We start from the raw sequence: 18455 nt of genomic DNA, 5'->3' as shown, positions 1-18455 counted from the left end.
TTTGATTTACAAGATACCGAATATTTGGCTCTATTAGGGTGCATTGCAAATACCAGTTTTGCCCAAATTACATTTGAAAAGTGGAAAAAAATTATAATTTGTGTATCGAAATTCGTATTTTTATTGTGGGATCATTTTGTTATTGATTGTAGAAATTTTTTTAATAATACTGTTTTCTCCTGAACTGATTGTAAATATGTTTGCATTTATGTTAATTTTTTCTCCTATTGTTTTTTTTTTGTTATTTAGTTTCATGTTAAACATCATAATACTCTCCAATAATGTGAAGGAAATAAAGAATATCTTATCTTATCTCATATAAATATATATATATATATATATATATATATATATATATATATATAATACGACTGTAATATGAGATTTTGCTACATTTAGTAACAAAACATATTTTAACGCATTAGGTTTTACATAGTAAAAACACCAAATGTCTTATAACATTATTTCTTATAAAATAGACATTTCAAAATGAAAGTTGTTTTTCATGTAGCTTTGATTGCACATATAATAAAACCTCTGACTTCTTATTATGTTATCATGTCTGTCTTTTTATTGTTCAAAAAGTAAATTTGTAAAACATTTTTTACCAATCAAATTATTCGGTTTCTTAATAATATTTAAAACATAAAATTGTCTATGGTATGCAGGATTGTATTCGGCGACCTTGTACATATAAGATATAAAACCAAATTAATTATCAGATGCCATGACTTTACTATCGTATCTTTGTATCCATTTTTAATATATATTTCTCTGGAGTTTCAATTTTTTTTATCCTTTAAATGTATAGAGAGAATTTACTAAGTTCACGAACAGTTTATGGCATTGTTAGATTTAGTAATGTTCTACGCATCTGCAGTTTAACGATGGTGCTAATACTTGATGCAATATAATCTTGAGAGTCAGACGATCCCCGAAATGAGTAAAAATCCCTAGATGAATGGGATATATGAATACGTCTGCAAAAAAAAAAAATGGTGTCGTAGGATTTTAATGCAATTAAAGATGGGTCGTATGTGTAAAGAATTGTCACTGGACAAGAAATAAGTAGTTATAATTTTCAAAATGATGGATGAAGGATTTTTTAGATATCAAGAATGTTGGGAGAGCCAGAATCTACATGTAGATCAGTTATCAAGACTTTTCAGGAATGGGGTAGACCATTAAATGCAAAGAGGAATGCCCCCTCCCTTCCCCCCCAAAAAAATGTCTTGTCGCAGAGAAGCAAGATTACATGTACTTCGATTGGAGCAGCGGAAAAGTATTAAAAGATGTTATAGCCGAATTCAATGTTAAATGTGTTAATAATGTTAGCAGGAAGACATGCAATGCATTTTACATAAAAATTATATTAACCGTTTAACCAGCACGATTATAGTTCTGCAGCAATTTATTTTGTCTTCTTGATAAAAAATCTTTTCTCATCAGGAAAAAATATCAAATTAATGAAAACTCTCAAAAAAATTCATATTTATCAAAACATATATCAACATGGGTAAAAAAAAAATTGCAGACCGATGGTTTCTATCAGAAATGGGAATCTTCATTTCTTATCCTTTTTAGACCCAAGAGTTGAACAATATTTAGGTTTTCAAGCAATAACCCTACATGTTAAAAATAACCATATATCGCTCTCTCTCTCTTCCCTCTCTCTCTCTCTCTCTCTCTCTCTCTCTAACAATGAATGATTTTGTTTTGATTGTTTTAAGGTAGGAGCCAACGGGCTATATTTTAAAATGTATTAAGATGTCCTACTACATCCAGAAAAAAGATTTTCCCTACCACCCTAAACAAAAGAGATCTAAAAAAAATCATTAATTAACAGATTTCCAAATGACCTTGACCTTTGACCTTTATGTCATTTTGTTTGACCAAGGTAGACGCTTCCATTCCAAGTGGTTCGAAATCTGTATGAATAAAAATTTTAAAAAAGTTGAAAGTAATTTTATAGAAATTAAAATACTTTCGGGGGCTGTAACTACTAGAAGGTGGGGGGGGGGGGCTCAGATCCTTTAGGTATGAGTAGATTGAAGAACCCTCTAAGTGTACTGAAGACATTGGTAAACGTTTCAAGTCTCTATCTCTTTTGGTTTCAGAGTAGCGATAACATACTTTTAGTACACAAGAGCAATAACATTGTAAGTTCTAGGAGTTATCAAGCAAAGGGTCATTTGGTACCATAACTTTTAATAATCAATAACATAAAGAAAAAGTTGTTTCAATATCTCTAGAAATAAAAAAAGCTATCCCTTGAAAGAAAAGAGAAGAAAAACAATAATAAAAAACTTAAGATATACAAAAGGTCTTTCACCTGAAAGGTGGAAAGACTTAAATATTAATTAGTTAAAACAATGATAAAAACCAAAGACATGCAAAAGGAATGTGACATACATGTATGCATTACAAATTGTTGGGAAATACTCAACGAAGTTCGAAAATCATAACGAAAACTCTTCGCAAAAACTATTAAACAGGAAAAGGTACATAAAATGCAAACTGTCCATCTGGGCTAGGTTTTGCGATGATCTTCCATCGTAGATAACCATAAAATCCTGTATTCATAAGCTCTATAATATTTTAAATATCCATTTGATTGTAATTTTGCATAGTTTGTAGAATTTTTTTTCCATTCATACGAACATTGTTAAAAAAACAGTGTTTCATTGTTCTTTCGGGATGCTGAAAATTCATTGATAAGGGGTATCAACAAAATGCACAATGAACCTCTTTCTTCGAATTCTGTTTATTATTTTTTCGAAAACATAGTCTCTTGTTAATCAAGCAGTTATATACTATAACAATATCGAGTTCACGGCATGTTACTATAAACGCTGGGCTCTGTACCGAGATACGATGCAGCACACGGATGATCATAATTGTCGTCATGTTCATTGTCATGTTTTTCCTGCTCACGTAGATGATTGTAAACACCCTCTGTCGTCGGGTGTTCAGTTCCTGAATTTCTGTTCACGAAGCTGTACACTGCACCTTTCTCTAAGCAGGCGTATGGCAATTCGTTTACGACTTTTTGCTATAAAAAAAATAAATATACATTGGATTTGCTTACATACATTTTTTTCTAAACTGATACTCCCCATTTGTTGTAAGTTTGTCAGTAACAAATCTTCACAAGCACTTATTCAGTAATATTTATCTCTTAAATTGTATATCATGTCAAAATGTAGAACAAAAATTATTTAAATTTGTTAATGTAATGTACTACCTTCTTATCGTTTGCCTGGGAACCTGTGATATCTTCACGCTCAACAATGATTGCAGAACTGTATATTACGTCATTTGCAAAAGATACACTGGGTTCTTCTCTTTTAAAAAGGTTTGTTCTAATTTATTATACTGCTACAATAAACATACACTATATATTTTGCAAATCGACGTGCCTACTTACCTCAGTTTAATTTTGGTTTGCATTTTTTTAAACATCAAGAACGCAATGACCGCTGTAAGGATAACACCAATAAGTATTCCACCAAACAGGGTTCCTAATATCTTTCCAATCATGTTATCTGTTATGTATCATTAAAAATATGCGAAAAGTAATATTAAATGGAATGAATAGCAGCGTCACTTTGCACAGAAAGATTGGTCAACAAATAAATAACAATTGTAACATTTATTACTAAGGTCATTAAGAGACCAGGATTTCGACATACATGTAAAAACACTTTTTCTCCAAAATTAAGTTATGCCAATTTAAATTTGAACACTGTGTTTAAACCGACAACCAATCAATAAATGAATTAAATGATTAGATCTACTTTTTGATTCGCTAACAATCCAGTTATTTTATAAGCTAAAAATGATAAAAATCAAAGTAAAAAAAAATAATTTCCTGAATTTTGTCGATATATTTCTCTTAAGACACCTATTGGAAAGTTATAAATCAACTGCAAGAAAACGCATGACTAAATGTATATTTATTAAGCAGATCATTCTTCCTGCTGAAAGCATAATACATTTATTTTGTATTTTTGAAAACCTTGTGAGGAATAAATTATATGATATCTCCACATTTGTATTCTGAAAATATAAAATAAAGGGTTACATAGGACTGTCTGCCCCCAAAGAGATGAATTACTTTAAAGAGAGTAATGTTATAATTCTGCAAAATGAATATAATTGATAAACAAAAATGTCATTTACCAGTAAGTCTTTTGTACATGTAAGACAAGGAGAAAACATACTAGGACGTTTTGTAAAATATATTAAAAAAGGTAAAATAACACAACTTTAACGTTAAAACATAGCATTTTATTACACATGTCGTTTTATGTGTAATGGCATTGCGTTTTAAAAGGTCTTTTTTTTTTTAAAATGATAGTCTATATTTGAATTAAAGTTTGACCTTTGCAACGGCTCTTATGCGTTACGATACACAATATCAACAGTTAAAACGTCTTAGAGCTACATTTCAGTAAACCGATGAAATTACCGTTCCTTAAGTCTTACCTACATGTAGTATTTCAGATGTGTGGCTGCATTTCAAAAATAAATATGGCAAAGGGCATGTATCGATGCTACGTTTTAGAATATTTGCAATTTACATGATTTGTCAAAGAATCAGGCACAAGGTTTTAGCCAAAATTATCGCTGATATTGCTAAGCATTGCCAAAAAGTATACGCCATAAACAAGACCGGAATTAAAACAAAGGGGAATGTTAGTACATTTACATGTAGTAGGCCTTCTGTCGGGGAGGGGAGGAAACTTGCCTTGGGGAAAAGGCACTATAATTATTTGGTTTTGTATAACAGCTTGTCTATTTAAAAAGCACCCCCTCCCGGAAAACTGGCTATATAGTAATCTCCCCCATACCCCATCGCGAAACCTACTATAAAGTGGATTGTTTTGAACATCTTTTATTGGTTGTTCAAAAGTATAAGATACAATTTTTAACAACTAATTATTTCCTCTACTTAAATATAACAATAATTGTGCATATAAATTTTAACCAAAAGAAAATATTATTGATATAAACAAAGAGAAAAAAATTCTTTTGTTGATTTGTATGTTGATATGTACATGTAAAGATAGTTTATTGTTACCATAAAAAAGTAAATAAGTGTAAGTATTGACTAGATCTTGCATAATAATTGATCAAATAAGTTGCTTTTGCTTAGAGATCTCAGAAAAAATGATACTGTATACAGAGAAGTATTCGCCCACGTTTTCTTTTCGCCTCTTTCACCCTTGTTGTCAGAGGGCGAATTTAAGACTGGGCGAGTTCTATATTGCAAATTATATCTTTGTTACATAACTGCATTTGGACGAATTTAAGACGAGGCGAAAGCGTTTGCAATTGTTAAAGGGCGAAAATAACACTGGGCGAAAATGACCCTGTTTACAGTACACATTTCCTTTACCACATAGACACGACGGATTATTTATAAAATTACGTGTACAATAATCATAATTTAATACACGGTTATGTCGATCTCAGCTTTGTATGAATTATATTGGTACAACGTTTACCATAAGACAAATAGATATGAGGTTTCGTAACATTATGCATGTGTTTGCTAAACAAATTGAGATGACTGTTCTGGCTTCTACAGTTAGTTTGGTAGAAATGATTTTTTTGTAAATCTAATCTGCACTTTGGAACATTAAATTGATCCTCGCTTTAGGAGATAGTCGATTTTCCCCATAGCAGATTTTTGCTGGTTTAGATTTTCAAAAAATGTTAATGGAAAGCCAATCGCAAATAAAACCAATGTTTTGTACACCGAAGGGTTGCATACTCTTGCATTCATCGGTACACTTGGAGTTGCGTTTTGCTGATTTATTGTTTTATATAAACAACATTTGAATTTGATCCAAGGAATACATGGAACTTTACTTTCGTAATCATTCAATAAATGCACAAGTTATGACATGTTATACAGTCAAGTGCATAGATGTGTTCTGAGTTTGCTGCCCAAAATATGGTGAAGTGTTCAGGCATTTAAAACACAATGTTTAGATGTGCATATTTCCTTAATAATCGGACTCCATCATTTTCTTGAATATGTTGGCCCTTGGAATATAGAATTTTATCCAAAAACAGTAATACTCGGTTATAGCGAAGTTGTAGGGATCATTTGATTTACCTCGCTATATCCGAAATAATTTATTCAAACTACTATGTAAAATGGTAGTGCAAACTTTTTTTAAAATGTAATAAAAGCGTTATAAAAGTGTTTAAATTTCGTTATTATTCACCTCTACGGGACTCAAAATCAGTTCGATATATCCGTAAATTCGTTATATCCGTATTCGTTATAACCGTAAAATTTTGCAAAGATGTGTTAAGATTGTTACCGGGGACTCACCAAAACATCTCTATATCCGAGATTTCGCTCTATCCGTGTTCGTACTAAAGGAGTTTTACTGTATTGATTACATGTAGTAATGACCTGTTTGTCAGCGAAACTCCTCTAAAACCGCTTTTCGTAAAACGTTGTAAGTATTTAGAAAAAAAAAACATGCAGATGTGCATATTACTAGAAAATAGGTAATTGGAATTTCGACCCATTCAAACTTAGAACTTTCGCGAAATATTGAATATAGTACTAAAATATTTGTCTGCACAACTTCTCTTAATCCTTTGCACATGATTTTGTAAAACTGTGCTGGTATATTAGAAACAGGACATTCAAAATGTTCTTTTTGTTAAAGATATAAGAATATACGTATGTAATTATACATATACATTTGCAGAAAGTGTTGATAAAACGATTAATGCTTCTTATGGTACATATATTTGTCTACCCCGAGTCTCTTTTATATTAAAACAAATTGGTAACAATGCATGGGCACCGAACTGTATACTTATAGAGAATCAGAAATGTGATCTGATTACCTTAGAACTCAGACAAAAAATAAAATTAACCATGTTCAAACAAAATTATTATCTGTTACCAACAAAAGTTGTTCAATTTTATAAAGCTGTTCAAAAAAGAATAAACCATTTCTCTAATATGTTAAATAACATACCTCTTTTGCACTCAAAATCAATCATAATGTATCCATTTGAACATATGCATTTTGAATGTTGGCATAATCTAGCATGTTCACTTCCAGTGCATTGGGTGTCATGACTGCAGAATCCACCAACAGTTATATTTTCTTGGATGATAAAAATTATATGCATTTATATATAGATTTATATTCTAATTTATTGATAGAAACTTACTTATAATGTTAACATGATCATTAGTGTTTAATTTTAAAAAATGTAAAATGTCAAAGAGCTAATCAAAGATAAAGCATTCTATTGAAAAAGTATGACTGCTAACAAGGAATATAATTTAAAATCACACACCATAATGTCAGTAGGAAATTTGTCAGCTGGAAGTGACCAGCACACTAACCTTGAACCAATCTCCTTTATGAAAAGGTTTATTTGTTTTTGAAGACTGCAATATGATTAATATTCAAGCCAGCCTGCATCTCATGTTACAGTCAATAAGCTGATTGTACTTTCTTTGATGACAATTTTCAAGAAGGTTTAAAAAACAGCATAAAAACTATGCATATCAGTTTCCATAAAAAAAACTATTTTATACGTACGTTCTAGACTGTAAGAAAAACAGATTGAAAGTAACCTAATTACAAGGGTCATTAAACACAGTTCAAGTCCAAGACTTACACCAGGAGCTTTATTGATCATTCCCAAAGCTCTAAATTCTACCAAGAGTTTATTATAATACCTTTTTTATGGAAAAAAAAGATTTCAATTTACCTAATTTTTAAATTCTTTCAATAAAGAAGATTTTCGTAAAGAGTTACTGTACTGTAATATATATAGATGTAAAGGACACCATAAAAGTAACTCAGAATGTTTATATTCGCAAGAAATAGAATATAACGGTGCGTTTATGTTTTTACAGCTGGTAAACATTACACACCTTGAAATCTTTTGTAATTTATTAAGTTTTTTTTGATCAGGTTTATTTTATCTCTTATTTATTTCATGGATTCGTGATAAGGTTTTTCTTACAAAAATTCAACACTTTCTTATTCACAACATGCAACAAAAATCGGGGGAGGGACTCATGAATTTAGATTAAATCATTTTTTTACTTAGATCTTCAACGTTACGGTATTAATAGGGGCAATATATACATATTTACAAATAAGATACAATGTCATAAAAATTTAGAGAAAGTTTGAAAAATTATCAAGAAGGATAGAATCATATATAAATTTCGAGAATAAATGGATTTTTTGTGTTTATCATGTTTTAAATAAATTCAATATGATTTTAAATTTACTGAAGGTGTTTACATAGAACATGGAATTGGGTAGGACTTAATATAATCGCGGAAGAGAGAGAGAGAGAGAGAGAGAGAGAGAGAAAGAGAGAGAGAAAGAGAGAGAAAGAGAGAGAGAGTCGCTTAATGCAGATTCTCGTTAAGGCAGTCTTAACTGTATAAATTATATTATTTTATATAACAACGCTCAACATTCCACATCTGTCATACCAAGGCTTTTATCATTATACATTATTAAAGTTGATTGGTGACTACACCCCCTTCCCAAGTGCAAGGATAACTGCGAACTTTTATTTTTGAATTTGAATTTGAAGGCATGTGGTGTTTGCAGGCACCAAATCAACTGAAGCCAATTATTACTTATTAGGTTTGTTACTGACTGACTACACAAATATATTGGGTTAATCAATCTCATAGACAGCAAGTTTTTTGTTTTCCCGAGAACTATCAAGCGACATATTTTTTCACAACTAGCCATGCAGTGTTGATATACGCAAAGCCATCATGTATAAGATGCTTAACATGTGGTCCAATTTTACTTATCTAAACTCTTCAAAACTATCAATCTATCAATCTCCCCTTTTAAATACGATTTTAATGTCGTAAGCTCGGACCCCACTGTCGGCGCTCGTAAGATGTTCATTGAAATATTTGCCGTGCTCTATTGCAGCATAGTACGCTTACACTATATAAACCCTTTGTATAGTATGCTAAAATAGATGAGTATTAAATATATAGCGACAAACTAACGGGAGGCATAATAATCCCTAATATTAATTCTCACCGAACTAACATAGAGATGTATGGAGTAGCCACGTGCTGTGTTTAAACCAATGAAAGTGTGACAATTCAGTCCACGGGAAAACAAATATTTTTGTGCTGATTCATATTGGGATTTGAAGTTGCTGAACAGCTGAACCAGTGTGCTTGTCAGATTATATCACTCTCTTATAACAATAATTCCACATACTATTGTATAAATTAAGTTAATGTACTTAATAAGTTACAATTCGCAGTAAACTTGGGATGGACAGTGTCAACTACAGTGTACACTATTGACGATATGTTGATTATTGACGTATATCTCTTGTGACATTTATTTGAGTACGTAGGATTGTCCAGATGTTGTCAACGGCATCCCAAATTTCATTAACCCCGCGGCCAATACCCGCCAAAGAGATCTTTGAATATATTAATTTTTGCAATTTATTTCTGTGTTTAAAGATTCATAAACACATGTATTTACAAGAAGATTTACCGTCGCAATGTTGAAACTCAATGCAATGAAAATATTACTTAACAATTATTAATTTATTAAAAATACATGTAGTGTATATATGTATGTGTATTTACAGCGTATGTAAACATTGAAATGTCTATACATGTTAATTGTACAACATTAATTGTAAACGACAATTTTCGCTGCACAATGATACCAAAATATTTCTTTACTTAAAGAAATCGAAATAACTAGTACGGATCTAGTTATTAAGAATTGAACAAGCACTATAACTAAACATAATAACTGATTCAATCTGTTAATGCATTTCAGCGACTCAGATACTGAAATAGTGCACACCTTGAACTCTGTTAAAATCTTCTGTGTAAGTTCCGTAAACAAACGAAAAAGGAAAGGACGCTCGTTTCTCAGCGTCCAGGTATTAATAGAGTATCAAAAGAAGATAACTTATTACAATTCAATACGTTATTTGCATTGATTATCCAATCATATTTAATCCTCATCCCATAAATATCGTAACATTCAACGAGAAGATATTACACATAAGTAAAACAATTTAAAGTCAATTATCAAGCGCAAAAATAATAACGTACAAGTATTTAATAATCGAGATAAAAAGTAAATTGAAATTCTCCACCGAAATGAACTACGTTATTATAGTAGAATACGGAACTATAAGCAAGTAAATGAATGTCGGTAAGCAAAGTGGCCGCAACGTAAACAATCAAAGCATGTGGGAAAATAACTACGGGATGACAGCTGCCATGTTATAACATTCTGTTTTAAGCATAAATAATTTTTAATTTCAGTGTTCATAAATATATCAGAGAGATGTATGAGTCAGTCACATGCTATGTTTAAACCAATGAAAGTGTGACATTTCAGTTCAGGGGAAAACAAGTATTTTTGTGCTGATTCATATTGGGATGTGACTTTTCTGAACAGTTGAACCAGTGAATTGTGTAAATTGTGATTGTCAGATTATCTCACTTTTTTATAACAATAATTCCACATACTTATGTATAAATCAAGTTTAGGTACTTAAATAAGTGACCATTCGCAGTAAACAAGGGGTGGACAGTGTCAACTACATTATGAATGATATGTTGATTGTTGACGTATATCTCTTGTCACATTTGTTTGAGTAGATTTGTCAGATGTTGTCGATGACATCGCAAATGTTATTTACCCCGCGACCAATACTCGTCAAAACGATCTTCAAAATTAATAACTTATTTTTTTGTTAACAGACTAACATTTATCTACGCCATGATGAAACTTAACCAAATAGAAATAAACTGGTAACTTAATTTATTAAAAATACATAATGAGTATCTATATATACTTGTACGTACAGTGTTTGTAAACATTTAAATGTCTACTTGTTAATGGTACAATATTAATTGTTACAACGATTTCCGCTGCACGATGATTAGAATACAAATAAGTTGTCAACTGGAGATCTGATTGGTTGGCGCTTTTATTGGTCAACGTGTTTAACTAAAGATCTGATTCAGCAACACACTGATTTGTCAACTCGATATCTTGATTGACTAGTTCATTAGTTGTACCAGTACCAGTGTCTGCTCTCTTTGCTTGCCTTGGGTTTGCTCTGTCTCAGCTTTTGTTTACACGGGATCAGTTCTGCTCTCCGTTAGAATGGGTCTGTTCAGTACTGTATGGAAGAATTGTTAAATATGATGCTAACCAATTTGTTTACCTTGATAACAGTTGTTGTCAATGGACATGTATCCTGATTTACATGTACACACACCAGATTTACAAGAATCTGCGAGCTGGGTTCCATTGCATTGCCAATCGTAGGAACATAAATTATCAACAGCAATGTTCCCTTTGAAAGGAGAGGAGAAAAAAAAATATTAAACACATTCAAAGTGTTTGTTATAGTATTCCATTTATTAAAATGGCACGAGGGAAATGTTTATAAATCAAATGACCCACTTACAGAAGGTATATCTTTGATTGAAATTTGAAAACATTTTTTTAAGTAATGCCATCTTAAATGTTGAATAAGTCATGCTTACGAAAAATCATACACTAAAAATGTTACTTCTTAAAAAATGCAATAAATCAATGTTTAATTTATTTAAAATTCAATACTTTACATAGAAGTTTAGTTACAAACATGACCACCGAGGTTATTTTTTCAAAAGCTTTCAATTAATGCTAAACATTTTTAGGGATTTTGCAAAATGAATAAATATATAAAAATATGAATTTAATAATAAGATAATGAATAAATTAATGCATTTAACATCTCATTTTGAAAAATTGCATCATACTTCATAATTTTCGTGTATTCTTATACACATGTAAAATGAACTCTTTCAAGATAACAGTGGTACTGCTATTTTGCAAGGAAAATTGATGCATTTTGTGGGAGTTTAAGATAAGATAGTACATGTACGTAAATAAGAACAATTGATGTTACGTCATATTTCACAAAACGTTTTCAATTTGTCCTACAAAAAGCAGTTCCAAATTTATGTTGAAGGGGTCTACGGCAACATGTGTTCAAGACATGTTTTAAACATAATACGTTGAAAATACGTTAACATACATTTAACATAATAATTTTCATAGTTTTGTTGAAAATATGATGAACATTTGCTTGAGAAATATGCATTGAACCTAATCATGTTGGTGGAAATCATGTGTTAAACGAATATTGGACATATTATTGACATATGTCGGTTTTTTTCCAGACATATGCTCATCATATGTTTTTAATTTAAGTAACGTTCATTATACCCATCTCTTTGCTTAAGCTTAACATGTCATAATGATTTCATGTATAACAAATATTTAATCTTTTTTTTTTTATAAAAACGTATTCTTTCAAAAATTCTGCTATAAACATGAATAAGTTTTAATTTTATTATTCACAAGTATACCATACTTGATATCACTGAGGCAGAATATTTAACTGGATGACTTTTAGCCTAAAGGTAAGGATCGCATTATCATCGCATTATCATTTATTGCATTTCAAATTGATATTATTCAACTGCCGGTTGCAATAGAGCCAACCTACAACCTATAGTTGAGGGTTGTATTTGTCTTCTCCAAGATATTCGGATTGAAATACCATAAGTATGTCAAAAATAGACTGACATTATTGAGTTTAACAATTTGAAAGTACTGTATTTAAACTTTTTAAACTTTTTAGGTTGGTAGAAACGTCAATAGTCAAATATAGGGATTAAAAAACAAAGTGCATTTAAAAGAATATCGGAAACTTTTAAACGATACACGGCGATGTTAATTCTAGGAATATTTTAGGTCTAGGAATATTTAACTCTGTAAACTGTTCCTAAAAAGTTAAAATTCTTGCGGACAGGTTTATGCAAACCGACATCAATCCTGAACTGACTGGGTTCATCTGTTATCAGAAACAATCAAAACATGATGGGGAAGTTACCTCAAAATTGTTGTTTCCACGGAAACAAAAGTGTATATTTTACAACTTTCAAACTTCATAAAACCCTTGCTATGGTTCATAAATATGTGTAAATTATTTCCTTTTGAGAAAAAAAATATGTGAATATTTAGATATGCAATACATTGAGAGTGTTTGAAATATTGGTTTACAAATTATCGAATCTAGGTAAGATATATAAACAGTCGTTACCATGGAAACATGATAAACAATTTCGTTCAATTCTATGAATAATAGACAGTTTATGTCTTTGTATCTCATTTCATTATGTAACGATTACCAAATTTTGATGAATAAAAGGAAAGCAGATTTTATCAAACTTATGTTACTAGCTCATCTGAGCTTAAAGCTTTTTGGAGGGCATCCGTCTCTGTCTGTCCGTCCATCTGGTAACTTTCCACCTATTTAGTTTTTTCTCCAGAACCATTAAGCCAATTCTAACCAATCCTAGCACAAATCATCCAGAAGTTTAGGGGATTCAAATTTGTTAGAATAGAACTTTCAGGGGGAAGTGATAAAGGACTAAACATTTGCTATAATCTTAACATTTGACTTTGAAATTGGTTCAAGGTCACTGCAAACTTTTTACATAAAATGTTCTGTTTATGAAAAGTATGAGCAAGACAGAGCTTAAAGGAGGGTGTATATGCTTAGAATTTGTTTTAGAGTAATCTGATATGACCTTCATTAGATGGACAGATGTTTGGATGGATGAATGAACACACAAACAAATGACTATATGTCACATTCATAGCACGACCCTTATTTATAATTATTAAAAATGTGTTGGCATTCTTTAAAAATCTTCTCAAAAATCATTTGGCCAAAAAAGCTTAAACTTGTGTGGAAGCATCCTTGCGTAGCGTAGACTCAAGTTGTTCAAATTATGATTCCTAGGAGTAGGGTGAGCCCACAATCAGAGGGGGTGATTTTTTACATAGAAATAAAAAGAGAAAATTCAAAATATACTTCTCGTAAAAAGAAATTGACGTTTACAATGAGAATATGCGCAGAAAAAATCTAAGATCTTTTCTAAACAAGAATTACTTTAATTACTAACTTGTCAATATACAGTGTTCTCATTTCATCAGAGTTATGGCTACAGTTGATTAGGTGAGCCATGAGCCATGAGGCCCCCAGGCCTCTTGTTTGCAAACCTGAATGCTTTGGTAAAATTGTATTATATGGTAAGAAAGATCATAATGCTACATGTAAATGTATTCATTTAGTGCGAAAAATTTCATTCAAATAATTTAATGATTAAGGTATCGAAAAATATGATCATGGTAATTATTACTCATACCAGTTATAAATAGTATTCTTATAAATCATGATATCCTTTGTCGTCTTCTTTTTTAATCCCTCAAGTAATTGTTGCAGCACTCATAAATTATTTCATTTATTAATATAACTTTAATGAATAAAAAAATGCATAAAGATGAGAATGCTGAAATTATTAACATTTTAAAATCAACTGTTCATTTATATTTGAAAATATTACCATGCAACTATACTTGTGAGTAATGATCCATGTGTTGATTAAATATATACTATGTTCATGAATGCTTACATTTTTCTTAGCTGCAAAATAAAAGTACTTCTAATTATAAATATGCTGGTCAGAATCCCATTTGTTGTAGTTTCCATTTCTCCATTGCTTAAAATCCCTATTCACTCATTCAAATAACTTGATTTTTTTTATTCATGTATGAACCCATATGCCTTTAACCATGCAGTTTGAAGAAAAGGTCTAAAGAAGTCTTAAAAATTTATCTGGAAACTGTTACTCAGCATACAAGGTTATTTTTCAGTTACCAAATATATACATGTAATACCAAATAAGTCCTTGTAATAGAACTGTATTTGAAATACTCTACTCCTCTTAGATCAAAGTATTTGCATTGCTGCTAATTCCATATTTCCTGTTAAACTGTAATCAATGATCAGAAGTTTTCAAATTATCTTCTTTAAAACTTCACAATCTATATTATATAAGTACCCGATATGATGTTATAACTATTAATTTACATGCATTATTTACAAAAATACCATTCCTGCAATTTACCAATGCAGAGAATTTTTAAACATGTTCATCCAAATAGCAAGTATGTATTTAAGGTTAGGTTTACATTCCTAATGCATAATATTTAATTTGTTTCATACAAATTAATAATTTTGGCTTAATCAGAATTGCTCATTTATATAGAACTCAGCTTAGGAGTTATGCATGAAATAAAATTTCTCAGCAGAAAAAAAATTACTTTCATTAAATAAGGTATAAATTCATTACTTATCCCAAATGTCATTAAATTTGATACTGATTTTAAAATTTTATAATAATTATAAATCTTAAGGTATGTGAATTAACTTCAATAGATAATAAAAGTAAATTAAGGTAACTCCTATCATAATACAATGGACCCCACAATACATTTTAATAAACATGATTTGTAAGTGTTTTCCTGGTTAGGCTGGATTCATTGTCATTTTATAGTTCTCTTTATGAAATTTGTAATTGTAAATACAACAGGGGAAGTGACACTGACTCCCGATACCCCTATAGATCAGTGCATGTAATGGCAAATTATTAATACTCACATTTTTGAAGAAATAAAAAGTTAAAAGATATGCGAATCTGATATTTTCAGTCCCATTCCTATATCCCAATGACAATTACTGGCATAAAGATCAGTAAACACAAGCCAATTTAAAACAATACCTTTCAATACGTACATTATACCTACATGCATTTTTATTCATTGATGTGAGTATGCTTGGAAAAATAATCCCCTCAAACAGTAGAATAGTTAGTTTGGTAACATGTTTCAACTTTCTTAATAGCTAGCAGGAAACTTATAAGAAAGTAACAAAATTCTCTACTCCAAAAATTTAGAAACTACCTCTGACTGTTTATCGTATTCCCTATGTATATGAATGCATTCTACATTAATGTACATGCAACAAACAGTTGTAATACATGTATTTTAAAAATGAATACATGTACATATAAGCATTTGTGAAAAGTGTTTTGTTTTAACAATCAATTTTCTAACTTTCAAATAATACATATGTGATTTTGTGTGAATTTTCCAAGCTGTTGAGGTGAGGGAGGGGGTAATTTTCATATTAATAATAGAATACCAGAATATGTATAATGATAGCTATATCTTTGCACAATTTTTTCTTTGCTTACAGATATAATTAGTTTGGTTTTCTTGTGTGTATTGATTTTCTTGTTTGTTTTCATGCAGGGATTGAAGGTGCTAAAGGGGTAACAACTCATATATTTTAGATTAAAAGAAACATTAATAACACATGCATGTAAAAACACGTTCCAGTAGTATTGTAATTAAAAAACTGGTATTTTTATTTATAATTTATGATTTTCCTCAGTAATTCATATGCATAACATACCTGAAGTAACAAAGATCCATTAAATCAAATTGCACTACATTAACATGATAAGCATTGGATGGGATTTCAGAAACACTTATAGAGGTTCATGTTAGATGTGTAGTGACAATATATATGGGTCTTAACAGAAAAAAGGATAACATCTTCAAGATTTTGGGGAAAAAACACTTTGTTGACATGCTGTTTCAACACTTCTCTTTTTTGAACTCTCGGCACAAAAGAGTTCTAAATTGCAAAGGGCGATGATTCATTTTCAAAAAAATGTAATCATTTTTTAACTTAATATTTCACAACAATAAAAATAGCTTCCCCAACAAGTTTTTTACATTTTTAGATAGATGAAGGATAGGATTGGTGATTTTAATTCTGTGCTTGTTAAACATTGAGCTTGTCGCATTTTTTTTTTTATAACACTGCAGTAAAAATTGCCTATTTTGATAACAAATGAACTTTGGGTCGAGTTTTCAATGGAAACTGGTCAGTATATAGACAATTTGGCATGTGCATTTTAGATAGTTTAATAAGGCCTACATTCTGGAAAATTTTAGGCAAAATCCGTTTCTATGCGTGCCGGAAAAGTTTAAATGCTTACAGAGAATGGCTCTTAATATGTATCATAAGCATAAATATTTGCTGATATGATCAGTCAATCACCTAGGTTAAGTGTTACTCTTGAAACATACAAATTTAGAAAGTGTTTCTGGTATGCTATGGGTTCAGGACGTATTACAGAGGACATCTACTGACACATTCAGTAACAGACGTCTCTCCAAATTTATCCTTGGGAATTCCAATTGAACATGTATTCACATCTTTAATTCTGTTGCACAATATAATTTTCTTCGATAATATTGCAGTAAATTCTAAACAAAATAGCATACAATATTGTATAAATAAGATATGTCTTCTTTTAATGTTGGTAATATCATAATAATATCAATGTACTTGAAAAATGCAACTCAGCTAATATATCCAACTATTGTGTGTCAGTTGCTTACCTTCATAGCAGTTGTTGCCATTCAACACGTATCCTGATTGGCATGTACACTTCCTAGATCTACATGAATTTGCATATGCAGTTCCTGTGCATTGCCTATCGTGTACGCATGAGTCACCGACGGCAATGTTCCCTGTAAAAGAAGCAAACAGACAGATTGAACAAAAATAATAAAGGTGTTTGTTTTACCATTAAACGTATAAGAGTATCAAAAGAAAAAAAATATTAACACATCAAATTACCTACTGACACGAATGCGGATTAATCATTTAAGTACGGTTAATTTCATTATTTAATATCGCATGTTTACAACAAAGTAAACTCCCAAAATTGGGCTTTTTTAATAAACGAATTAATTTAGACTCTTTCTAAAAACGTGTAAAGTTAAAGTAGCAAAAGGAAATCAAAACAAAAAAGGAGAGAGAGAAAAAAAACCAAACAAACCAAAAACTACATAGAGTAACACATGCCTTCTGTTGAGTACAAAACGGCTTTTTGTTTTATAATTTATCCAATTATTAATAACCTAAAACAAATAACAACGTCGTTCAAAAGAAAGTATAGACAGCTCTCAGCCCTTGAAACGATGGCAAATTCGGTACAATTTCCGACACAAAATCCAGTAAGTATACACTTTACTTCCCCGAATCATAAAAATATTAAAAGATCTCAATAAAATATCTATGAATTAATGTCATCGCTACTTGTTAAAACTACTAGACTAAGTATACAATGAAAACAATGCAAATATTTCCTTACTTTAAGAAATCGAAAAAACTAGTACGGATCTAGTTATTATGAATTGAACTAGCACTATAACTAAACATAACTAGAGCAGAGCTCGTGGCAAAGCCACGAGTAGGTCTTCCGTTGTCGCTGCGGGTTGAAAATATATGTGATATGGTGTCAAACGATTATAATGACTAAACTTTCAGTTGTGCGTTTGTTATAAAAACCTGTTGTGATTGAAAGCCTGTATATAAAACGTGTTTTGAAAAAGAAAGGAGAAAATGTTTTAGGAAAATTATTTGTCGAACACAGTTTGTGTAAT

The 18455-nt window shown here is 30.6% G+C and overlaps 1 protein-coding gene across 1 annotated transcript in view; it reads right to left on the bottom strand.

The window, feature by feature from the left end:
- Positions 1 to 543: 543 nt before the first annotated feature.
- The window catches only part of LOC136274415 (prion-like-(Q/N-rich) domain-bearing protein 25), a 34971-nt gene continuing 17059 nt past the window's right edge, over positions 544 to 18455 (bottom strand). The window contains exons 6-10 of the mRNA XM_066081163.1: positions 17406 to 17537; positions 11254 to 11385; positions 3428 to 7145; positions 3245 to 3344; positions 544 to 3052 (exon numbers count right to left, since the gene is read on the bottom strand). Of these exons, the coding sequence (XP_065937235.1) occupies positions 6970 to 7145; positions 11254 to 11385; positions 17406 to 17537 (440 nt within the window). The 3' untranslated portion in view covers positions 544 to 3052; positions 3245 to 3344; positions 3428 to 6969. The remainder of the gene's footprint in view (positions 3053 to 3244; positions 3345 to 3427; positions 7146 to 11253; positions 11386 to 17405; positions 17538 to 18455) is intronic.

This window comes from Magallana gigas, chromosome 4 (genome assembly GCF_963853765.1).
Source record: "Magallana gigas chromosome 4, xbMagGiga1.1, whole genome shotgun sequence".
Taxonomy (NCBI): domain Eukaryota; kingdom Metazoa; phylum Mollusca; class Bivalvia; order Ostreida; family Ostreidae; genus Magallana; species Magallana gigas.
This window is presented reverse-complemented; position numbering and strand designations above follow the sequence as displayed.